General features: G+C 39.9%; 1 protein-coding gene across 1 annotated transcript in view; it reads left to right on the forward strand.

The window, feature by feature from the left end:
* Window positions 1-6189: 6189 nt before the first annotated feature.
* Window positions 6190-18237, forward strand: part of Gdpd4 (glycerophosphodiester phosphodiesterase domain containing 4) — a 94549-nt gene continuing 82501 nt past the window's right edge. The window contains exons 1-4 of the mRNA XM_021206994.1: window positions 6190-6372; window positions 9907-10010; window positions 14421-14514; window positions 17356-17415. Of these exons, the coding sequence (XP_021062653.1) occupies window positions 6190-6372; window positions 9907-10010; window positions 14421-14514; window positions 17356-17415 (441 nt within the window). The remainder of the gene's footprint in view (window positions 6373-9906; window positions 10011-14420; window positions 14515-17355; window positions 17416-18237) is intronic.

The following is an 18237-nucleotide window of genomic DNA, read 5'->3' on the forward strand; positions in this document are numbered from 1 at the left end:
TTTCACACCCTAGTCACAATTTGTGCTACTCCTTTGAGCCTTGTGAGAGCTAGCACCAGCGGGTTCTGCTCTAGCAGACCTTCTCAAGAATAATGCAATACCACAACCCCCCTATTTCCTAGGCTTTGGTAAATACTTGCATATGAAAGTAACTTGGATGGAATGAAGATTCACTGAATCCTACTGAATTCCGAGCTCCTGGCTTTAAGGACATTTTAGGACGTTTGAACACTGGTGGAGGCTCACTTACAATAAAAATTTAATCTTTAAAGGCATTATAATACTGAAAGAGAACATACACCATACTAACATGCAGATAGGGTTTGAATAAATGGGTTATTGGAAATGTCAGGGCTCCAGGATGCTGAGTTTATTTTTTCTTTTTTCTTTTTTTAAAGATTTATTTATTTATTATATGTAAGTACACTGTAGCTGTCTTCAGACACTCCAGAAGAGGGCATCAAATCTTGTTACGGATGGTTATGAGCTTCAGACCTTTGGAAGAGCAGTCGGGTGCTCTTACCCACTGAGTCATCTCACCAGTCCCCAGGATGCTGAGTTTCTTTTGAAACTCATTGTGTCTGAGGACTGCTTCCAGGTTTTTAGACCTGTTGCAAGTCACTACTGGAGTGGGCGTGGCAAAGGGGAGTTGCACTTGGTCAAATGCCTGTTTAGCACCTAATGAGATGATCATGTGGTTTTTTTTCTTTGAGTTTGTTTATATAGTGGATCACATTGATGGATTTTTCTATATTGAACTAACCTTGCATCCCTGAGTTGAAGCCTATTTAATCTTGGCGAATGATGGTTTTGATGTGTTCTTGGACTAGGTTTACTAAATTTTATTGAGTATTTTTGCATTGATATTCATAAGCAAAATTGGTCTAAAGTTTTCTGGTTTTGGGGGGATCCTTGTGTGATTTAGGTATCAGAGTAACTGTGGCTTCATAGAATGAATTTTTATTTTTTTATTTTTTATTTTTTTTATTTTTTTGCTTTTTCGAGACAGGATGTTTCTGTATAGCCCTGGCTGTCCTGGAACTCACTCTGTAGACCAGGCTGGTCTCGAACTCAGAAATCCGCCTGCCTATGCCTTCTGAGTGCTGGGACTAAAGGTGTGTGCCACCACGCCCGGCTAGAGAATGAATTTCTATTTTTGGAGTAGTTTGAGAAGTGTTGGTATTAGCTCTTCTTTGAAGGTCTGGTAGAATTCCGTTCTAAAGCCATCTGGTCCTGAGCTTTTTGTTTGTTTGTTTGTTTGTTTGTTTTTAGTTGGGAGATTTTTAATAACTTCCTCTATTTCCTTAGGGGATATGGGCCTGCTTAGATAGTTTACTTGCTCTTGTTTTAACTTTGGTAGGTGTTATCTGTCCTGAAAATCATCCATTTCATCTAGATTTTCCAGTTTTGTTGAGTATAGGCTTTTGTAGTAGGATCTGATGAGTTTTTTAAAAAATTTCCTCCGTTTCTGTTTTTATGTCTCCCTTTTCATTTCTGATTTTGTTAATTTGGATACTGCTTCTTGTGCCCTTTAGTTTGGCTAAGGGTTTATCCATCTTGTTGATTTTCTGAAAGAACCAGCTTTTCTTTCTTTCTTTCTTTTTTTTTTTTTTATTCTTTTTATAGTTTTCTTTGTTTATATTTGGTTGATTTTGACCCTGGGTTTGACTATTTCCTGCCTTCTAGTCTTCCTGGGTATGCTTGCCTCTTTTTGTTCTAGGGCTTTCAGGTATGCCGTTAAGTTGCTAGTGTATGTCTCTCCAATTTCTTTATGAGGGCACTTAGTGCTATGAATTTTCCTCTTAGCACTGCTTTCATTGTGACCCATAAGTTTGGGTATGTTGTGTCATCATTTTCATTGAACTTCAGGAAGTCTTTAATTTCTTTCTTTATTGCTTCCCCGACCAAGTTATCATTGATTAGAGAGTTGCTCGGTCACCATAGGTATGTAGGCTTTCTGTTGTTTTTGTTGTTTTTGAAGACCAGCCTTAGGGCATGGTGATCTGATAGGATGCATGGGATTACTTCAGTCTTCTTGTATTGGTTGAGGTTTGTTTTGTGACCAATTATATGGTCAATTTTGGAGAAGGTACCATGACGTGCTGAGAAGAAGGTGTATGCTTTTTTTTTCTTAGGGTGAAATGTTCTGTAGATATCTGTTAAATCCATTTGGTTCATAACCTCTATTAGTTTCACCATGCCTCTGTTTAGTTTGTTTTAATGACCTATTGGTGAGAGTTGGGTGTTGAAGGCTTGCACTATTACTGTTTGGGGTTCAATGTGTGTTTTGAGCTTTAGTAGAATTTATTTTATAAATATGGGTGTCCTTGCATTTTGGGCATAGATGTTCAGAATTTAGACTTTCTCTTGGTGGATTTTTCCTTTGACAAACATAAAGTGTCCTTCCCATCTTGCTTGATAACTTTGGTTAAAAGTCCATTTTATTGGATATTAGAATGGCTATTCCCACTTGTTTCTTGTGACCATTTGTTTGGAAGACTTTTTCCCAGCCTTTTTCTCTGAGGTAGTGTCTGTCTTTGTCATTAAGGTATATTTCTTGTATGCAGCAAAATGTTGGATTTTTCTTGAGTATCCAGTCTGTTAGTGTCTTAGTCAGGGTTTCTATTCCTGCACAAACATCATGACCAAGAAGCAAGTTGGGGAGGAAAGGGTTTATTCAGCTTACATTTTCATACTGCTGTTAATCACCAAAGGATGCAGGACTGGAACTCAAGCAGGTCAGAAAGCAGGAGCTGATGCAGAGGCCATGGAGGGATGTTCTTTACTGGCTTGCCTCTCCTGGCTTGCTCAGTCCACTCTCTTATAGAACCCAAGACTACCAGCCCAGAGATGGCACCACCCACAAGGGAACCTCCCCCCTTGATCACTAATTGAGAAAATGCCTTACAGCTGGATCTCATGGAGGCATTTCCCCAACTGAAGCTCCTTTCTCTGTGATAACTCCAGCTGTGTCAAGTTGACACAAAGCTATCCAGTACAGTTAGCTTATGTCTTTTTTATTGGAGAATTGAACCCATTGATAGTGAGACCGATGATTGTTAGTTCCTCTTATGTTTGTTGTTGGAAGTGGCATTATGTGAATGTGATTCTCTCCTTTTGCTTTTGTTATGAGAAGATTAATTTCTTGCTTTTTCTTTGGTGTAGGTACTCTCCATATGTTGGACTTTGCTTTTTAGAATCCTCTGTAGAGCTGGACTGGTAGATAGAGATTGTTTAAATTTGTTTTTTTCATGGAATATTTTGGTTTCTCCATCTATGATGATTGAGAATTTGCAGGGTATAGTAGCCTGGGCTGGCATTTGTGTTCTCTTAGGGTCTGCATGATCTTTGTCCAGGCTCTTCTGGCTTTTAGTGTCTCTGTTGAGAAGTCTGGTGTGATTCTGATAGGTCTGCCTTTATATGTTACTTGTTTTTTTTTTCCCTTACAGCTTTTAATATTCTTTCTTTGTTCTGTGAATTTAGTGTTTTGATTATGTGCTGAGAGGATTCTTTTTTTTTTTTTTTTAAGAAAAAGATTTATTTTATTTATTTGAGTACATTGTAGCTGTCTTCAGATACACCAGAAGATGGCATCAGATCCCATTACAGCTAGTTGTGAGCCATCATGTGGTTGCTGGGAATTGAACTCAGAACCTCTTAACCATTGAGCAATCTCTCCAGCTCTCTCTTGGGGATTATTCACTATCTCTGACTATTGTCCATTATCTGGAAAGTATTATTTTATATTTCCCCAGGTTTTAGTCAATTAAAATGGAAAGGTCACCAAAATTTTTGCTATTCCATTTTGGTCAAAGTAGAAGTTCAGACTTGGATTTTGTCTATTTTGTTTTGTTTTTTAAATTTTATTTGTTCCTGTGTATGTATGTGTGTGTGTGTGTGTACATGAATATGTGTAGATTTCCTGAGGAAGCCAGAGAGGATGTCAGGTCTCCTGGAGTTGTAGTTATGGGTATGTTGTGAGCCTCTCCATGTGGGTTCTTGGAACTTAATTTTGACCTTCTGGAAGAGCAGCAAGCAGTCTTAATTATTGAGACATATCACCTCCACCCCCACCCCAGACTAGAGATTCTTCAGTTCAGACACAGAATGATGTTTATAAAAACACAATGGAACATGGCTGTAATTCTTAATAGTAGAGCCTGCTGCCTAGAGTTAGCTCTTCTATGACTTTATAACTATTTTTATAATCATGTCTTATTTTTGTTTGTTTTCCTAGTGAGTGTTCTTGTTTGTTTTTAACTACTTATTTCACAAGTACACACACACACACACACACACACACACACACACACTGGCTGAATTTACATGTTCTTTGAAAGTCCTTTGCTATGAAAACAACATTCTTTGACCTTTTTTTTCTTTCATTTTGCTTGGATTGTGTGTGTGGACATGTTTCACAGTACAAAAGTGACAGTCAGAGAAGAACATGGGAATTGGCCTTCTCCTTCTACCATGTGGATACTGGGGATGGAACTCAGGTTTTTAGGCTTGGTGGCAGCTGCCTTTACCTGCTGAGCCATGTTACTAACCCAAGGAACAGCATTATCTATCATGATACACTGAGAAAAGTTAATATCCGTTCACTTACTATGCTCCCCCCTTATCTTACCAATAAGAAAATGTCTGTGAAATGCCATGCTTAGCTTCTGTAAAAATCCTTAAGGTAAGGCAGACTTCTCTTCTTTGTTCTCCTATTTTCTGCTGTAACTTGGATGAGAAAGGTGAACAGCAAAGTGGAAGACGCCCGAGTCTTAACGCCATTGCGCAGCCGCGTGCCCCTCCCTCCTCCTCCTCCCACTTCTCTCTCCCTTCAGACTTGTTTTAAAGACAGGCCCTAACTATTCAGTCCACATCAACTTCAACCTTACACTCCTCCTTTCTCCTCAGCCTGAATAGATGCATGTGCACCACCAGGACAGCTTATACTTAATTCTAATTGTATAATATCTGTTGGTGGTATTGGCAAAAAGAGAAAATAAATGTGTATTTTTTTTCATCTGTGCAGATAACCAACAGAGGAAAGTAAATCTCTGAGTTGGAGGACAGCTTGGTCTAGAGAAAGCCAGGGTTATACAGAGAAATACTGTCTCAAAAACAAAACAAAACAAAAGTTTATTTTTTCAACTTTTGCTGTTTTGAATATTCTACCATGCATCATTGAGATTGTGACTGATCCCACATGGAGAGCGTACTGGATAGGCTTATGTCTTCCTGACACAAGCTAAAGTCATACAAGAGAACTTCACCTAAGAAAATACCTCTAAGCCGGGCATGGTGGCGCAGGCCTTTAATCCCAGCACTCAGGAGACAGAGGCAGGCGGATTTCTGAGTTAGAGGCCGGCCTGGTCTACCAAGTGAGTTCCAGGACAGCCAGGGCTATACAGAGAAACCCTGTCTCAAACAAACAAACAAACAAACAAACAGAAAATACCTCTAAAGATCCTATTATAGGCAAGACTGTAGGGTGTTTTCTTAGTGATTGATGGTGGAGGACCCAGCTGTTGTCTGTTGTCCCTGGGTTCTAGAAGAAAGAACAAACTGAGCAAACTATGAGGCACAAGCCAGTAAGCAGCATCCCTCCATGGCCTCTTGCCTCCAGGTTCCTGGCCTGCTTGAGTTCCTGCCCTCACTGCTTTTGGTGATGAACTGTTATATGGAAGTGTGAGCAAACTAAGTCCTTTCCATTCCATGTTGCTTTTGATCATGGTGTTTTATCACAACAACAGTAACTCTAAGGCAGAGAGTAAGAAGGGAAAGGGACAGGACGTTGGGTTTGAATCACACATAAGGAGGATGGCATTTTTCATATGTCACCCATGCATTTAACATCCTGGGTTATTTCAAGAGAATGTTGCAGTTAGATACTGTGTGATTGATGCTTTTAGCACCTTTTAGTTGACTAGGGTAGACATGTGGTCTCACTTCAGAAGTGAGAGAACTATACCTAGTGTGGTGCAATGGCTACAAAAAGTGTTCAGTGAGTTAGTTAGGAAGTTTGGATGAAGCTTTTATTCCTCGGCTGAATCCCACATTCGATCCTTGATTGTAAATGCATGTTCGTATCTATCTATTGTGATAGAACTGTCTATGGATGGCGGGCTAAGCAATGAGCAGGGGCTGCCCTAGGTTCTGATTGTTTTATTTGTCCTTCCAGCAAAAGGGTGAACCATGGAAGAGATCCAAGATTCGTCTAGTAGCAAGCTAAAAAATACAAATGAGAATTCCAGCCCATGGATAGATCAGTACTTCAACCACAAATGCTTCATCACCTTCCTGACTGGCTGCTACAGTTGCCAATGGCAATACAGAGAGTGGGAAAAAACTGAACTTGGATCCTGTTGCTGCTCCCGGGTACAGAGATGGAAAGGAGCTAGACTACAATTACGTAGATGTGGGTGTGGGTGGGTCCCTAACCACTGCAGTACTTATTGTAAGTCCCAAGGCTAGGTACACTAGGCTTCAGTTTTCCCATCAAAGTACTGTGAATATCTAGAGCCAGAGTTGAACGGACTTGATGTCTTCTTTTCCTCCCTTCCTTTTTCCTTTTCTCTCTCTCCTTTCTTGCTTCTTTTGTTTTATAGGAGGCCAGATCTATGGGGTTTTTTATATGCTAGGTAAAAGCTGTATTGCTGAGCACCTGGCCAGCCCCTCAATTTTATTTTCTTTCTTTTTCTTTATTTATATCATTCATTTATTCATTTATTCTTTTATTCTTTCATTCACTTTTACATTTATTCATTGAATTTTGAAGAAGACTTGGATGCAATTAAATGTTCACAGGAGATTACAAGAATGCCCAAATCTTTCATTATCAATAGTAGTCCTTGTCAGAGAGAGAGAGAGAGAGAGAGAGAGAGAGAGAGAGAGAGAGAGAGAGAGAGAGAGAGAGAACACATCTGTGGTGATCAGAAGACAACCTATAGGAGTTGGTTTTGTCTTTTCATCATGCAGGTTACACTCTGGTCATTAGACACCCTTAACCACTAAGTCATCTCACCAGCACCTCAATCTTTAATTTTCTATTCCGTTAGTTTCCTAGGGAATAGTGTGTTCCTGAGGTGATGGGGTGGGGAGCAAATAGGGAACATAGTCAGTAGAAAACAAGGTTGGTTCCTGGCCAAGCAAGTGCTTGATTTTCACTAGCAGAACTCTGAGCGGTAGCATGAAGCATAGCCTAAGGAAGCCTCCCCGTCTCACTAAATATGTACTGAGCCTGGGGAGCTCTGAGTGCGATAGGAAAAGTCAGGCGCCTCCATGGGACTTAAGCATAGCCCAACTAAAGGCCAAGATTCTCACTCATTAGATCTCTAATTTCTGGTTAATGTATTTTATTTTATAAATATGTGTGTTTTCACCTGCCTACCTGCCTATCTTTGGGATTTTGATGGCTGTGAATCTAAGGCCTTGCACATGCTAGGCAAGTACTTTACTACTGAGCTACATCTCCAGTCCTGGATTTCTCATTGCTTATGTCTGGTTTGAGTAGTTATAAAGGAAAAATGTAGGAAATGGGATCTTCCCTGGAGAAACCAAGAGTGTCCCTTATATTTTTCATGCCCAGATACTTGCCTTGTATTCTAGTCACAAATGTGCTTCAGGCATGATCTACTTTCAAATAGCTCATGTTCTGCTGGGTGAAAAGTTAAATACGTTCACATTCTAGCATAGCAGCGAGTATATGTATGAACACATAGGTATATATTTAAGGGAGAGGCCATGGGTAACTATTTAGAAGGTGAAAGGTGATTAAAAATTGGTTAGATATGTGTGGTATGAGAAATTATCTTTGAGGTGCCAAAGCATGTAGGGAGTATGTAGATTGTTAGATTTAGGTGGAGCAGAAATGAATAGAGTTCTGGCAAGTGAAGTTGGAGAGGTGAATGGGTCAGTGTGTGTAATTTTAAGAACTTATCCATTTAATATAGGAAATATAGAATACCTAAAGAGAGCTGGAGATGTAACTCAGTGATAGAGCATGTGTGTAGCATGCATGGAGCCCTGGGTTTGATCTCCATCACCAGAGAGGTGCCATATTTTAATCTGAGGATATGGCCTGAGCTGTGATTTGGAATGGTTATTTGATGTATGGAGGTTGTATCAGAAGGTGCCAATGTAGGAAGGCCTCTGCTTTCAAAGGGAGACAGTGTCAGTGTGCCAAGGAAGAGGTGTGGGTGGTGTGGATTACAGTAGTGAAGGCAGCTATGGAGAAAGATGGGTACATCTGACCAGTTGTTTACTGCTCAGGAATGAAAAATACAATCACTTGAGATCTACAAATGATACAGAGTAAGAAATAAAGGGAAACAGTATTGAAAATGGTAGCATTTGTGGTAGTCTAGTATAATGGTAAAAATGTTGGATCAGAACTTTGGAGTATGTATGGGTTCTAATTATAACTGTAACTTGAACTGGTTATGTGATATACCCCACTCTCCCTGTAGCTAGGGGGTTGAGTTGGTAAAGTCCCTAGATGATTTTTCAAGTCCCATTTCTATTTAAATGGAGCATTGCATAAAGGGAAAGACCACCAGATTCAATTTATGTCTTTCCTACTGAGCATCCCTCAATTAGTGACCCATTATTATAAGAGATTAGGCAAGTCATTTAACATCTCTGCGCTTCAGAACCCAAACCAGAGAGATAGTAACAGCAAAGCCTACCACAGGAGTTCCTATGAGAATAGCAGAGATATTATTTGAATTGGGTATGATATACTGTTACTACTTGATGGTTATTATTACCATAGTGTTCTTAGGGTTACTGACTTTGGAAAGCCACATATAGAAAGCAATACATAGACAATTATTTTGAGTTTGGGGTGGAGAACAGGGAGAACTAACCAAAATTCTAAAGATCAAAAAGCACAATGATGTGTTTAAGGAGAATTAGATTTCCAGTGCTGGATTTAGGGACATTTAAAGGAATAAATAATAATTAGAATCAGAAAATAAAATTCATATGAAATTCTAACAACTTTACATTAGGCTAAAAAAATTCAAGCATTAATCTATATACAGAGAGGAACACTTGAAAAATTTCAAGCCAGAATGGTTATGAGATTAAAAGAAGATAAACAATTTTATTTAGCAGAAAATTATTAAGTATATCAGATATACCACAGTAGCCAAGACAGCTGAAGCCTTTTCTGGCTTTCTAGCAGCTAAAATTCTAGTGGAATAAGTTATGCAATAAATAACAGATGAGAAATGCTTTCAAATAGTAATAAGGTCTTTGAAGATAAAATAGAAAAATATATTAGAAAATGGGAAGGGGAGTGGTTAGAGACCTTGTGGAAAGATGAAGAGTCAGAGCCAGTCTGTGTTGGGACAAGTGCACTTCAGTCAGCACTGCCAAATACCTTGCTCCTCCTGAGTAAGAATGGAGTTTGTTGTGTTAGAGAAACAGAAAGCAGCTCGTGTGACTGGTCTTGGAAAGGAAGTCAGTGGAGAAGAGATGAGGTAGGGGATGGGCAAGGACTAATCCTATAGAACCGTGTAGGCTGTGGAAGGCTGGATGGTGACAGTATAATAGCATAGGGATCCCTGGGAGGGTTTGAGTGGGGCAGGGACATTATTTGATCATGTGCATTTTAAAGGTCCACTGAGGTTCTGCGAAGGAGCATGTATAAGATGGAGTCACTGCACTCTGGGCAGTGGTGTGCTGCCTCAGTGCCTGCAGGCCTCTTCAGTTCGTCAGGGTGCCTTTTTCTGTGTGTGCTTGCTACCTTAGTTTTTGATTCCTACTCTTTATAAGACCTCAGGTTATTCTAACCTAAGGAAGATAATGTCCAACACCAGAACAGTATTGACCTTTGGCAAATGTTTACAAGAATTATTGAGATCACAGGAACAAATGGAGCTAAGTTACACTTTTCTCTCTTTCCAGAAAGAGCAATTTTTCTATATGTGCCTGGTGATGGCATTCATCTTGTCTGTGCTTTTACTGTTCGTCTGGGTGGAAACCTCCAATGAGTACAACGGCTTTGACTGGTGAGTGCCGGTTTCTGTATTTTTATTGGTGTATGGACTCCTTCACTGGAGAGCCACTTGGGCTCTCCAGATCCGGTGGTTTAGTAGCAAGGGTGGACAGAAGTGGAGTTGGCACAGTGGGTAAGAGGCGGGTAAGAGGGCAGTAGTCAGATGCTTACACCCAAACTTGCATCTCCCTTCCACCCATGCTCACTCAACGCACTGAATGCCAAATGGTGTTCTCAGCTTTCCCTGTGCTACCAGCACCCCCAGCCCTCAGACAGGATCCTCTGTCATCTTCACTCCGAAGTCTTTGATTACTTATGTCCATACTTCTTGCTTGCACGATTATGTCCCTCAGCCCTGCTTTCTCTGCTTTTCCTATACCCTTTGCTTCCTTATTTTGTCTCTAGGGGGTCCCTTGGAACTCTCAACACAGGGACACATATCCCTTCTCAGCTCCCTTTCATAGCTAAGCCACTCCTGGACCAATCTCAGACACCCCAGCTTTTCTGGCCCAGTGTACCCTCTCATTTTTGTAAGCCTAACCCATTATTTGGTATTTGTGGGAGAAGGCATATTTGTATGTGAGGCCTTCTTTCTTTCTTAATGAAGTGCAATTTATTTTTCTCTTTATAAAGATAAATCTAGTTAGTTATTTTAAATGTAAAAAATGCAGGAAATTAGTGCTGGAGAGATGCTCAGTAGATGAAGGTGTCTCCCACAGAGCCCACCGGTCTGGGTTCAATCCCTAGGACCCATATGGTGGGACGAGAGCACTGATTCCTGCAAACTGCCCTTTGACCTCCGCACATGAGAATACCCTGGCACAATGAATGACTGTAATAATTTTTAAATGCAGAAAATTAGAAAATAATCACATTTTCAAGTGACAATCACAACCTACCTTTTTCCTGTGCTTATTTTACACCATTATGTTTATACTATTTTTATAACTTTGCTTTGTATTTTACATAAAATAAGCATTCAATAAATTATTAAAACTCATATTGAATATTATTTTTATGTGATTCCAGAATATGACATGAAAGTTAATATGGCATTAACTTTGCTTTCTGTATGGTCGGGTGGTGGGACAAGGGCAGAGCCTTGCTATGTAGCTCAGGCTGTCCTCAAACTGTCATTCTCAGAGACTCCATTCCCACTGTCTAAGAGCTTGGATTACAAGTCTCTGCTATCATGGCTAATAAGCTGGGGTGAGGTTGTTTACTTATTTTTGCCTAGGCATTATGAACAACATTCATGTCTTGATAAGCTAATGATAAAATGCAATTTTCATTTTTTGACTAATGTTCCTCAGAATAGATTAGTACAACTGGCATTGAGAGAATGAACACTTAAAATCAGTTGTTTCTTTGCCAGTGTGCTTTCTCAAAAGATTATGGCCAGTTCTGCTTACAGTAGAGGTAAAAGACAGTTCCTGTAGTAAGCTGCCAGTGGCAACATTAAAGATTCCAGTTTGATTACTCAAAAAGTCTTCTTGATGGAGTTGTTTTGTTTTAATTTGAGTCATTTGTGTTTCAAAGCAGTTTTTAAAAATATATTCTCTTTAGAAGTGTTTCTTCCTTTGTGCTGTTTATGCTTTGAGCATGTTCAATATGTTTTATCAGTTTCTAAGCAAGTTTATTATGGATCTGTTCTGAATTATTCTTCAATACATGCATTTCAATTGTTCTCTGTGTATATGGATTTTAAGATACCTGGCATTGAGATCTCTAGAGAACTAAGGTTGTACAATGTCTAATATTCACAAGCTTGTACTTCCCCCACCCCTTGAATGCTATCTAAGTCCTGTAGCTAGGCACAGCAAAAGTTGTCTGGTGGTGACATACATAAAGCCTTTGAATTTCTGTTAACAAGAACCTGCTGGGACTATTTCTGGAAGTTCCTATTTTTTGTGATGATGGATCTATTTCATCTTAATTCTTGAAGGGTATCTCACACAGACTTACAGTTCTAATTGGCAGTTTTTCTCTTAGCACAGTGATTCCCTCACTCTCCCATCTTGTTGCTTTGTTTATGTTGAGAAGTATGCTATCCATCTTTGGTCTTTTGAACCTAAGCTGTCTTTGAAAAATTTGCCTTCTTTTAAGAGTTTCCTCTTTATCTGGTTTCCATGATTTTATGATCACGTGCATGGGTTTCTCTGTTTTCATTCTGCTTTAAGCTTATGTCGCTTCTTTAATTTGCAGTTTGGTATCTGTGTTAGAGGCCCTTTATTGAGGCAGGAAAGATGGCTCAACAGGTAAAGACGGACAACATAAATTTGATCCCTAAAGCCCACATGGTGTAAGGAGAGAAATGACTGCCACAAGAAGTCTTCTGGCTGCCACATGTATACTGTGACATGTACCTCCTATGTCCACAAAATAGATAAATATAAACAATATTATTTAAAAAGAAGATGCATATTTTCCTTAGACTGCAACTCTCCAGAGAAGAAAAAAATGCTTAGGAAACATTAAGAAGCGGCTTAAATCGGGCCAGTCCACGTAGAATGAGCCCTCTGTGCAGCCCTCAGTATTACATAGTCCCAGTTTAAAGAAGTGGTGGCCAAAAAGAGGCTTCCCTTTTCAGGTTCCACTGTGTATTAGCAGTCACATAAGCAAAATCCTCTTCATTCTAAACGACACTCCTTTTGACCCATCATCCCTCCATGAAGAGTGACCACAGATGACAGGGACAGAGGAGTAGAAGAGGGAGAGAGAAAATCCCAGTTCTTCCTTCCCTCTGGTCCATCCACAGCAGAGCTGAGAGCAGCTGAGAGCAGCCCCGAGCCTGCTCAGTGAGAGAGCAGCCAGCCCTCTCACCAGTGATCAAATACCTTAAAGACAGCTTTTGGAGTTGAGAAGAATTAAAAATAAATAAAATGGTTAGCAAGATGATTGTGAAAAAAGATTAAATGTGAATTAAATGTCAATTCTTAAGTTTTTCTTGTCATTTGGAAGCAATGTCAATATCAACACTCAGTTACTGTTTGAGTAGTAATACTTTGGCCTCATGTAAACCACTTGTAAGATCATCTTTGATCTTTTTAATTTAATCTTGTTTTTAAGGTCTCTTCGTGCTTTTTAAAAGCAGTACTATTTTTGTTCTGTGAATCCAAGTGTTTACTTCTCTGAAAAGCATTTTAAAAAAATTTTAAAAGTATGTGTGTGTGTGTGTGTGTGTGTGATACATGTGTGGAAGCAAGAGTACAGCTTGCAGGAGTCAGTTCTTTCCTTCCACCACATGGGTTCTGAAGATCAAGCTCATGTCATCAGGCTTGGTGGCAAGCACCTTTACTCTCTGAGTTATCTCCCAGACTTGGATCTTAGATATATTTTCTTTAATCTTTTTTGATAGTTATATTAATTGCATTTTGTTGGGCACAATTTCATTTATTTTGAGAGCTTCATTGGGTCCCTTTTTTCCATCCAACCTCTGAATTGGACCCTGGCCTCTCATACACAAGACACACACACACACACATATATATATTTGAGGTATTTCTCTAGTTTCTGAGTGGAAATAAGGTCATTTCTGTCTTCTTGAAATAAGAAGTATAGACTCTTTGACATAGAAAACCTAGACAAATACAACACTGTCTTTCTCAACAAGTCACTAGGATAGTTCCCATAGATGGTACATTAGGAACAACATGTGTAGGACACAACTCTCTCATACAGATGAAAGCAATTGTGGAAGAAGGTGTACATGGACCTAGATGAGGAGCTTGAAAGGTAGAGACAACTAGTCTTATTGATGTAATTAATTTAGGGGGTGTGGGGTTTAAATATTCTTGGCCCAGGGAATGGCATTATTAGGAGGTGTGGCCTTCTTGGAGGAAGTTTGTCACTGTGGGGGTGGGCTTTGAGACCTTCCTCCTAGCTGCCTGTGAGTCTTCTCCTGTCTGCCTTTGGAACAAGAGGTGGAACTCTTAGCTTCTTCAACACCATGCCTTCTTGAACTCTGCATACTTCCTGCCATGATGATAATGGACTAAACCTCTGAACCTGTAAGCCAGCTCCAGTTAAATGTTGTCCTTTATCAGAGTTGCCTTGGTCATGGTATCTGTTCACAGCAATGGAAACCCTAACTAAGACAGAGGGCGATTCTTTTTCTTTTGTTATTGCAGAATTTCTACATCACAATTGATTATTAAAGATGATATAAATTTGAATCTATATTATAAATAATTTTTTAAAAAAATCTCTCTACTTATAGAGGCTTCATCAATATATCTGGTTGCTTGTAGTCCAAAATTAAAATTTAAAAAATCCCCAAGTGCTCATAGATCTGTGCACAGTGCTTCTCTTCTTTCCCCCAGCATTGGTTAATGCTTCATCTAACTCGCTCTTGTCTTCACCCTTGATGTAGATGCTATTACTGATTCCTCCTATATTTTAAGCATTGAAATGTTATTTCCAGGGTTGTTTATCTAGGGACAGGATGCTGGTTCTTTTGGTCCATTTTGATGCTGAGTGCAGCTGGGATCATGGTTGCCTACACTACCTTGCTTTTGGTGAGTGATGCTTCTCATTTTTTCCCTCCTTAAACAGCCTCATGGGCTACTCCTTCCTGTGCTAGTGTATCTATCTATAGTCCTTGAAATTAGTAGAGTTGGAGTTTACACCATCTCCTTCAATTTCATGCTGAAGGAGATTTATGCTATTTAGAGTGTGTGTCTAATCAAGCTGACCCTTGAGCAGGTGACAGAGCACCCCTACTTTATTCCCCCATTTAATATTCTATCCATTAACTTACTCAGTATTATCACTTAAATGCCAAGAGCTTTACATTCCTAATCTGGGACTTGTGCATCAAACCAGTTCTACATGCACACTAGTTGTGCAGTTCAGATGCAAATGATTTGTGTATGACCCTGTCTCTATTGCATGACATGGTAAAGCCATGTTGCATGAAGAATGCACACCATGTAAGAGAAAGGTCCATGAAAAGGGAGAACCAAACAGAAAGAGAACTTCAGGGAAAACTGTACTTACTTTAATTTCATAATTCCATGTTTCCACTGATTTCTCTCTGACACACAAGAGTCAAACCCTTAAATATGTTGCAAATTGCAATATTTTCTTCTAAAATGTATTAGTCATTGTGAAAATACTGTAATAAGTACTGAGTATGTAGAAATCAATAAAAGTAAAATGTGGTTTCTATCTTCATGGAGAGCCCTTGATAGAGATAATGTGTTCACTCTGTTTCTCACTAACAGTTGAAACTTGGTGGGGGAGGGCGGTATTTGACCTACAGTTTGAAAGGTGTAGCTTTCTGTAGTGGAGAAGGAGAGGTGGCAAGCGGCAGGCAAAAGGAGCACCTGGTCATATTAAGTCTCTTGGTCAGGAAGCCAAGGGAGATCCATGCTCACCTGCAGCTCCCTTTGTCCTTTTTACTCGGCCTAAGGACTCTGCCCAGGGAATGCTGCTGTCTGTATTCAGAGTGAGTCTCCCCTCCTCTGTCAGATCTTTTTGTTAAAAATCTTATACAAACATGCAGAAGTAGTTCCAGGGTAGTTCTAAATCCAATCAAATTGACAAGGAAATTTACTCTTCACAGATCGGAATGAGATGAAATTATGGCTGTTTCTTCATTCATTGTTTAGAATCTCTTAGACAACCGAGTCACAGAAAAATGTAACTATTTCTGATGGAACGTTGTAATTATCACTAGAAATTCCCACATGAGATTTGTCAAGGCTTCTAAGAGGGAAGAGAGAGTTTCTAGCAAAGGACATCAAATAAAACTTGATAAAAGAGGTGGTAGTGGAGGGCTGGAAGATAACATAGTAAAGTGTCTCCAGAATCAGACCCAGGGCTGCAGTGGGGGCAGAGCAGAGGCATGGAAGGTCTTGAAGCTCATGGACTAGGCAGCAGTGAACTTCAGGTTCAGAGAAAGACCTTTCATCCAAAGATAAAAGTGGCCCATATACAAAAGTGTATGCATATACATGACCACATGTGCAAACATCCACACCAAATACACACACACACACACACACACACACACACACACACACACACACACACACACACACACACCACAGAAAACGTAGCAGCATTGGAGTGGGATCTTGAACAGATAATGGTTTTGGACATATGGGGATTGAAATGGGAAGGAACATTGTGAGATGAGAAAACATATTTTGAGAGAGTAATAAGGGTTAAATATACTTGATATTTTGTTAGGAAAAGAATAATGTAGAATAATGGAGAGTCACAATGTGTGACAGATTTTGAAAGGCTTTGAAAGTAAGAGTACTTGGCAAACATGGGTTTCCATTTTCAGAAAATCTTTCTAGAAGTTGGGATGTGAAGGTAGAGTCTTTCTCAGTGAGAAAGACGGAGCTGTAATATATGCTCTAAGCTAAATTCTGGGCCACTGAATTGTACCTCACTTATACAATTAGTGGGAAATAGGATTGTTAGCTTCCAGCATGAGAATATTAGTGCCCAGCAGTCTCAATTTCAACAGACTACTTAGCCTACATCTCTTGGACAATGGTGAGGAAGGAGAGAGGCCTGGTTCCACCCACCCCCCATCATTAGGGCACTTACTTTGAGAGTTCAGTGTGGAGCTCAGTGGAGAGAGTGCTAGGCCTGGGGTTTGATTCCCAGCAGTGAAGAACAAAGGTTATTCAGTAGTAATTTTGGTCAAGGTTACTATAACTTGACTGAACTCTCCTAAGCTTTGGTTGCTTTTTAATTGAGAATGATGTTTAATAAAATGGTATTTTTATAGGGCTGAGTAAAAATAAATAAAATCATGTACACCAAATTATTGTAGTAAAAGGTAAGTGCTTTGTACACGAGTATGCTAACACATGAGGACTCAGGTTTGCAGTTTCTGTGTTCATACTGGCTTGAAGACTGGATAGATTTAGACTTAGATTTAAAATGTATGGAGCATATTCCAACTGTAATGACAGTCAACATCATCAATACCAGTCCTGGAAAGAGCTTTTAAATGACCCTTGGGAGAGTTGGCTCGGAAACTCTCTTCTCTTGTTAGCGAATCTAAGCATGAAGTCCATCACAGAGAAAATAGTGTGCAGAAATTCAGGAAGCATCAGTGATAATGGCTGTGAGACCCCAGAGGAAAGAATAATGAATTCTTCTTAGGGTGCTAATAGAAGCTACAGACAGGAAGTGACATTTGAACTGGCTTCAAGGGTCAGTGGCATGGGGATAAGAGCCTAAAAGGGATGAGAAGTACCATGGCAAGAGAGAATAAAGGGTAGCCCCAAGAAGCAAAAGTGGTGCCCATCATGAGAGGCTCCTGAGCCACTGGGCTGTTCTGGGCTGGACTTTAGTAAGCTGGAAATAATCACCTCGCCTCCTTTGCTTTGCAGTTGCTTGGGTTTCTGTTGCTCTGGGAAAGGATTGAACTAAACTTGCATACGTCTCATAAGGTAAGACAGCGTGGTCCTCCCAGGAGACCACAGACAGGATGTCAGGGGGTGCCCAGCACTCCATGCTACGTGTGTATCTGGCCCTCAGAGGCTGCCCAGCACTCCATGCTACGTGTGTACCTGGCCCTCTTTCACTACTCCCTGGACAGATCTGCTTGTGCCTTTTAACTGAAATACGTAAACTCCTGAAATAGGAACTGAAGTGCCGAGCTTGCTGAACCGATACCACTTTTTCTTTCTTTCTCCCACTGGTTCATGTCATATTCCCCAGCTTTGTTCTTTCTGCCCCAGTGAGATCTTAGGCACATTTCTTACTTTCGCCGTTTCTTTCCATCACAATAGCATTCTCATTTAAGTCAGTAAAATTGTGGTTCACAGTAGTAACCCCATCTCCAACGTTCTAAACTTCTACTTCTAACATTCTATGTCCTCTATTTGGGCTTGACTCAGCCTCTGCCTGTCATGATGGAGAGGGCAGTGGCTCTTTTCACAATGACATTTTCCTTGGGTTAGTGCCTGCTTCCTTATGATCCCCCTGAAACTTCTTTAAGACCTGAGCGACCTTTCTTAACTAAATCCCTTTAAAATGATACCACCATGGCTTCTCTCAATCAGTTTGTACCTGGTCCTCAGAGACCAGACAACCTCATTCCACCCTCTGTGTACCAATAGCACACTTGCAACATGGAGTTTCTAACTTTGTCCTGACATTGATAGATCAGCTCAAGTAGCTGCTTCTTCTTCTTCTTCTTCTTCTTCTTCTTCTTCTTCTTCTTCTTCTTCTTCTTCTTCTTCTTCTTCTTCTTCTTCTTCTTCTTCTTC

The sequence above is a fragment of the Mus pahari genome, chromosome 1, assembly GCF_900095145.1.
Source record: "Mus pahari chromosome 1, PAHARI_EIJ_v1.1, whole genome shotgun sequence".
Taxonomy (NCBI): domain Eukaryota; kingdom Metazoa; phylum Chordata; class Mammalia; order Rodentia; family Muridae; genus Mus; species Mus pahari.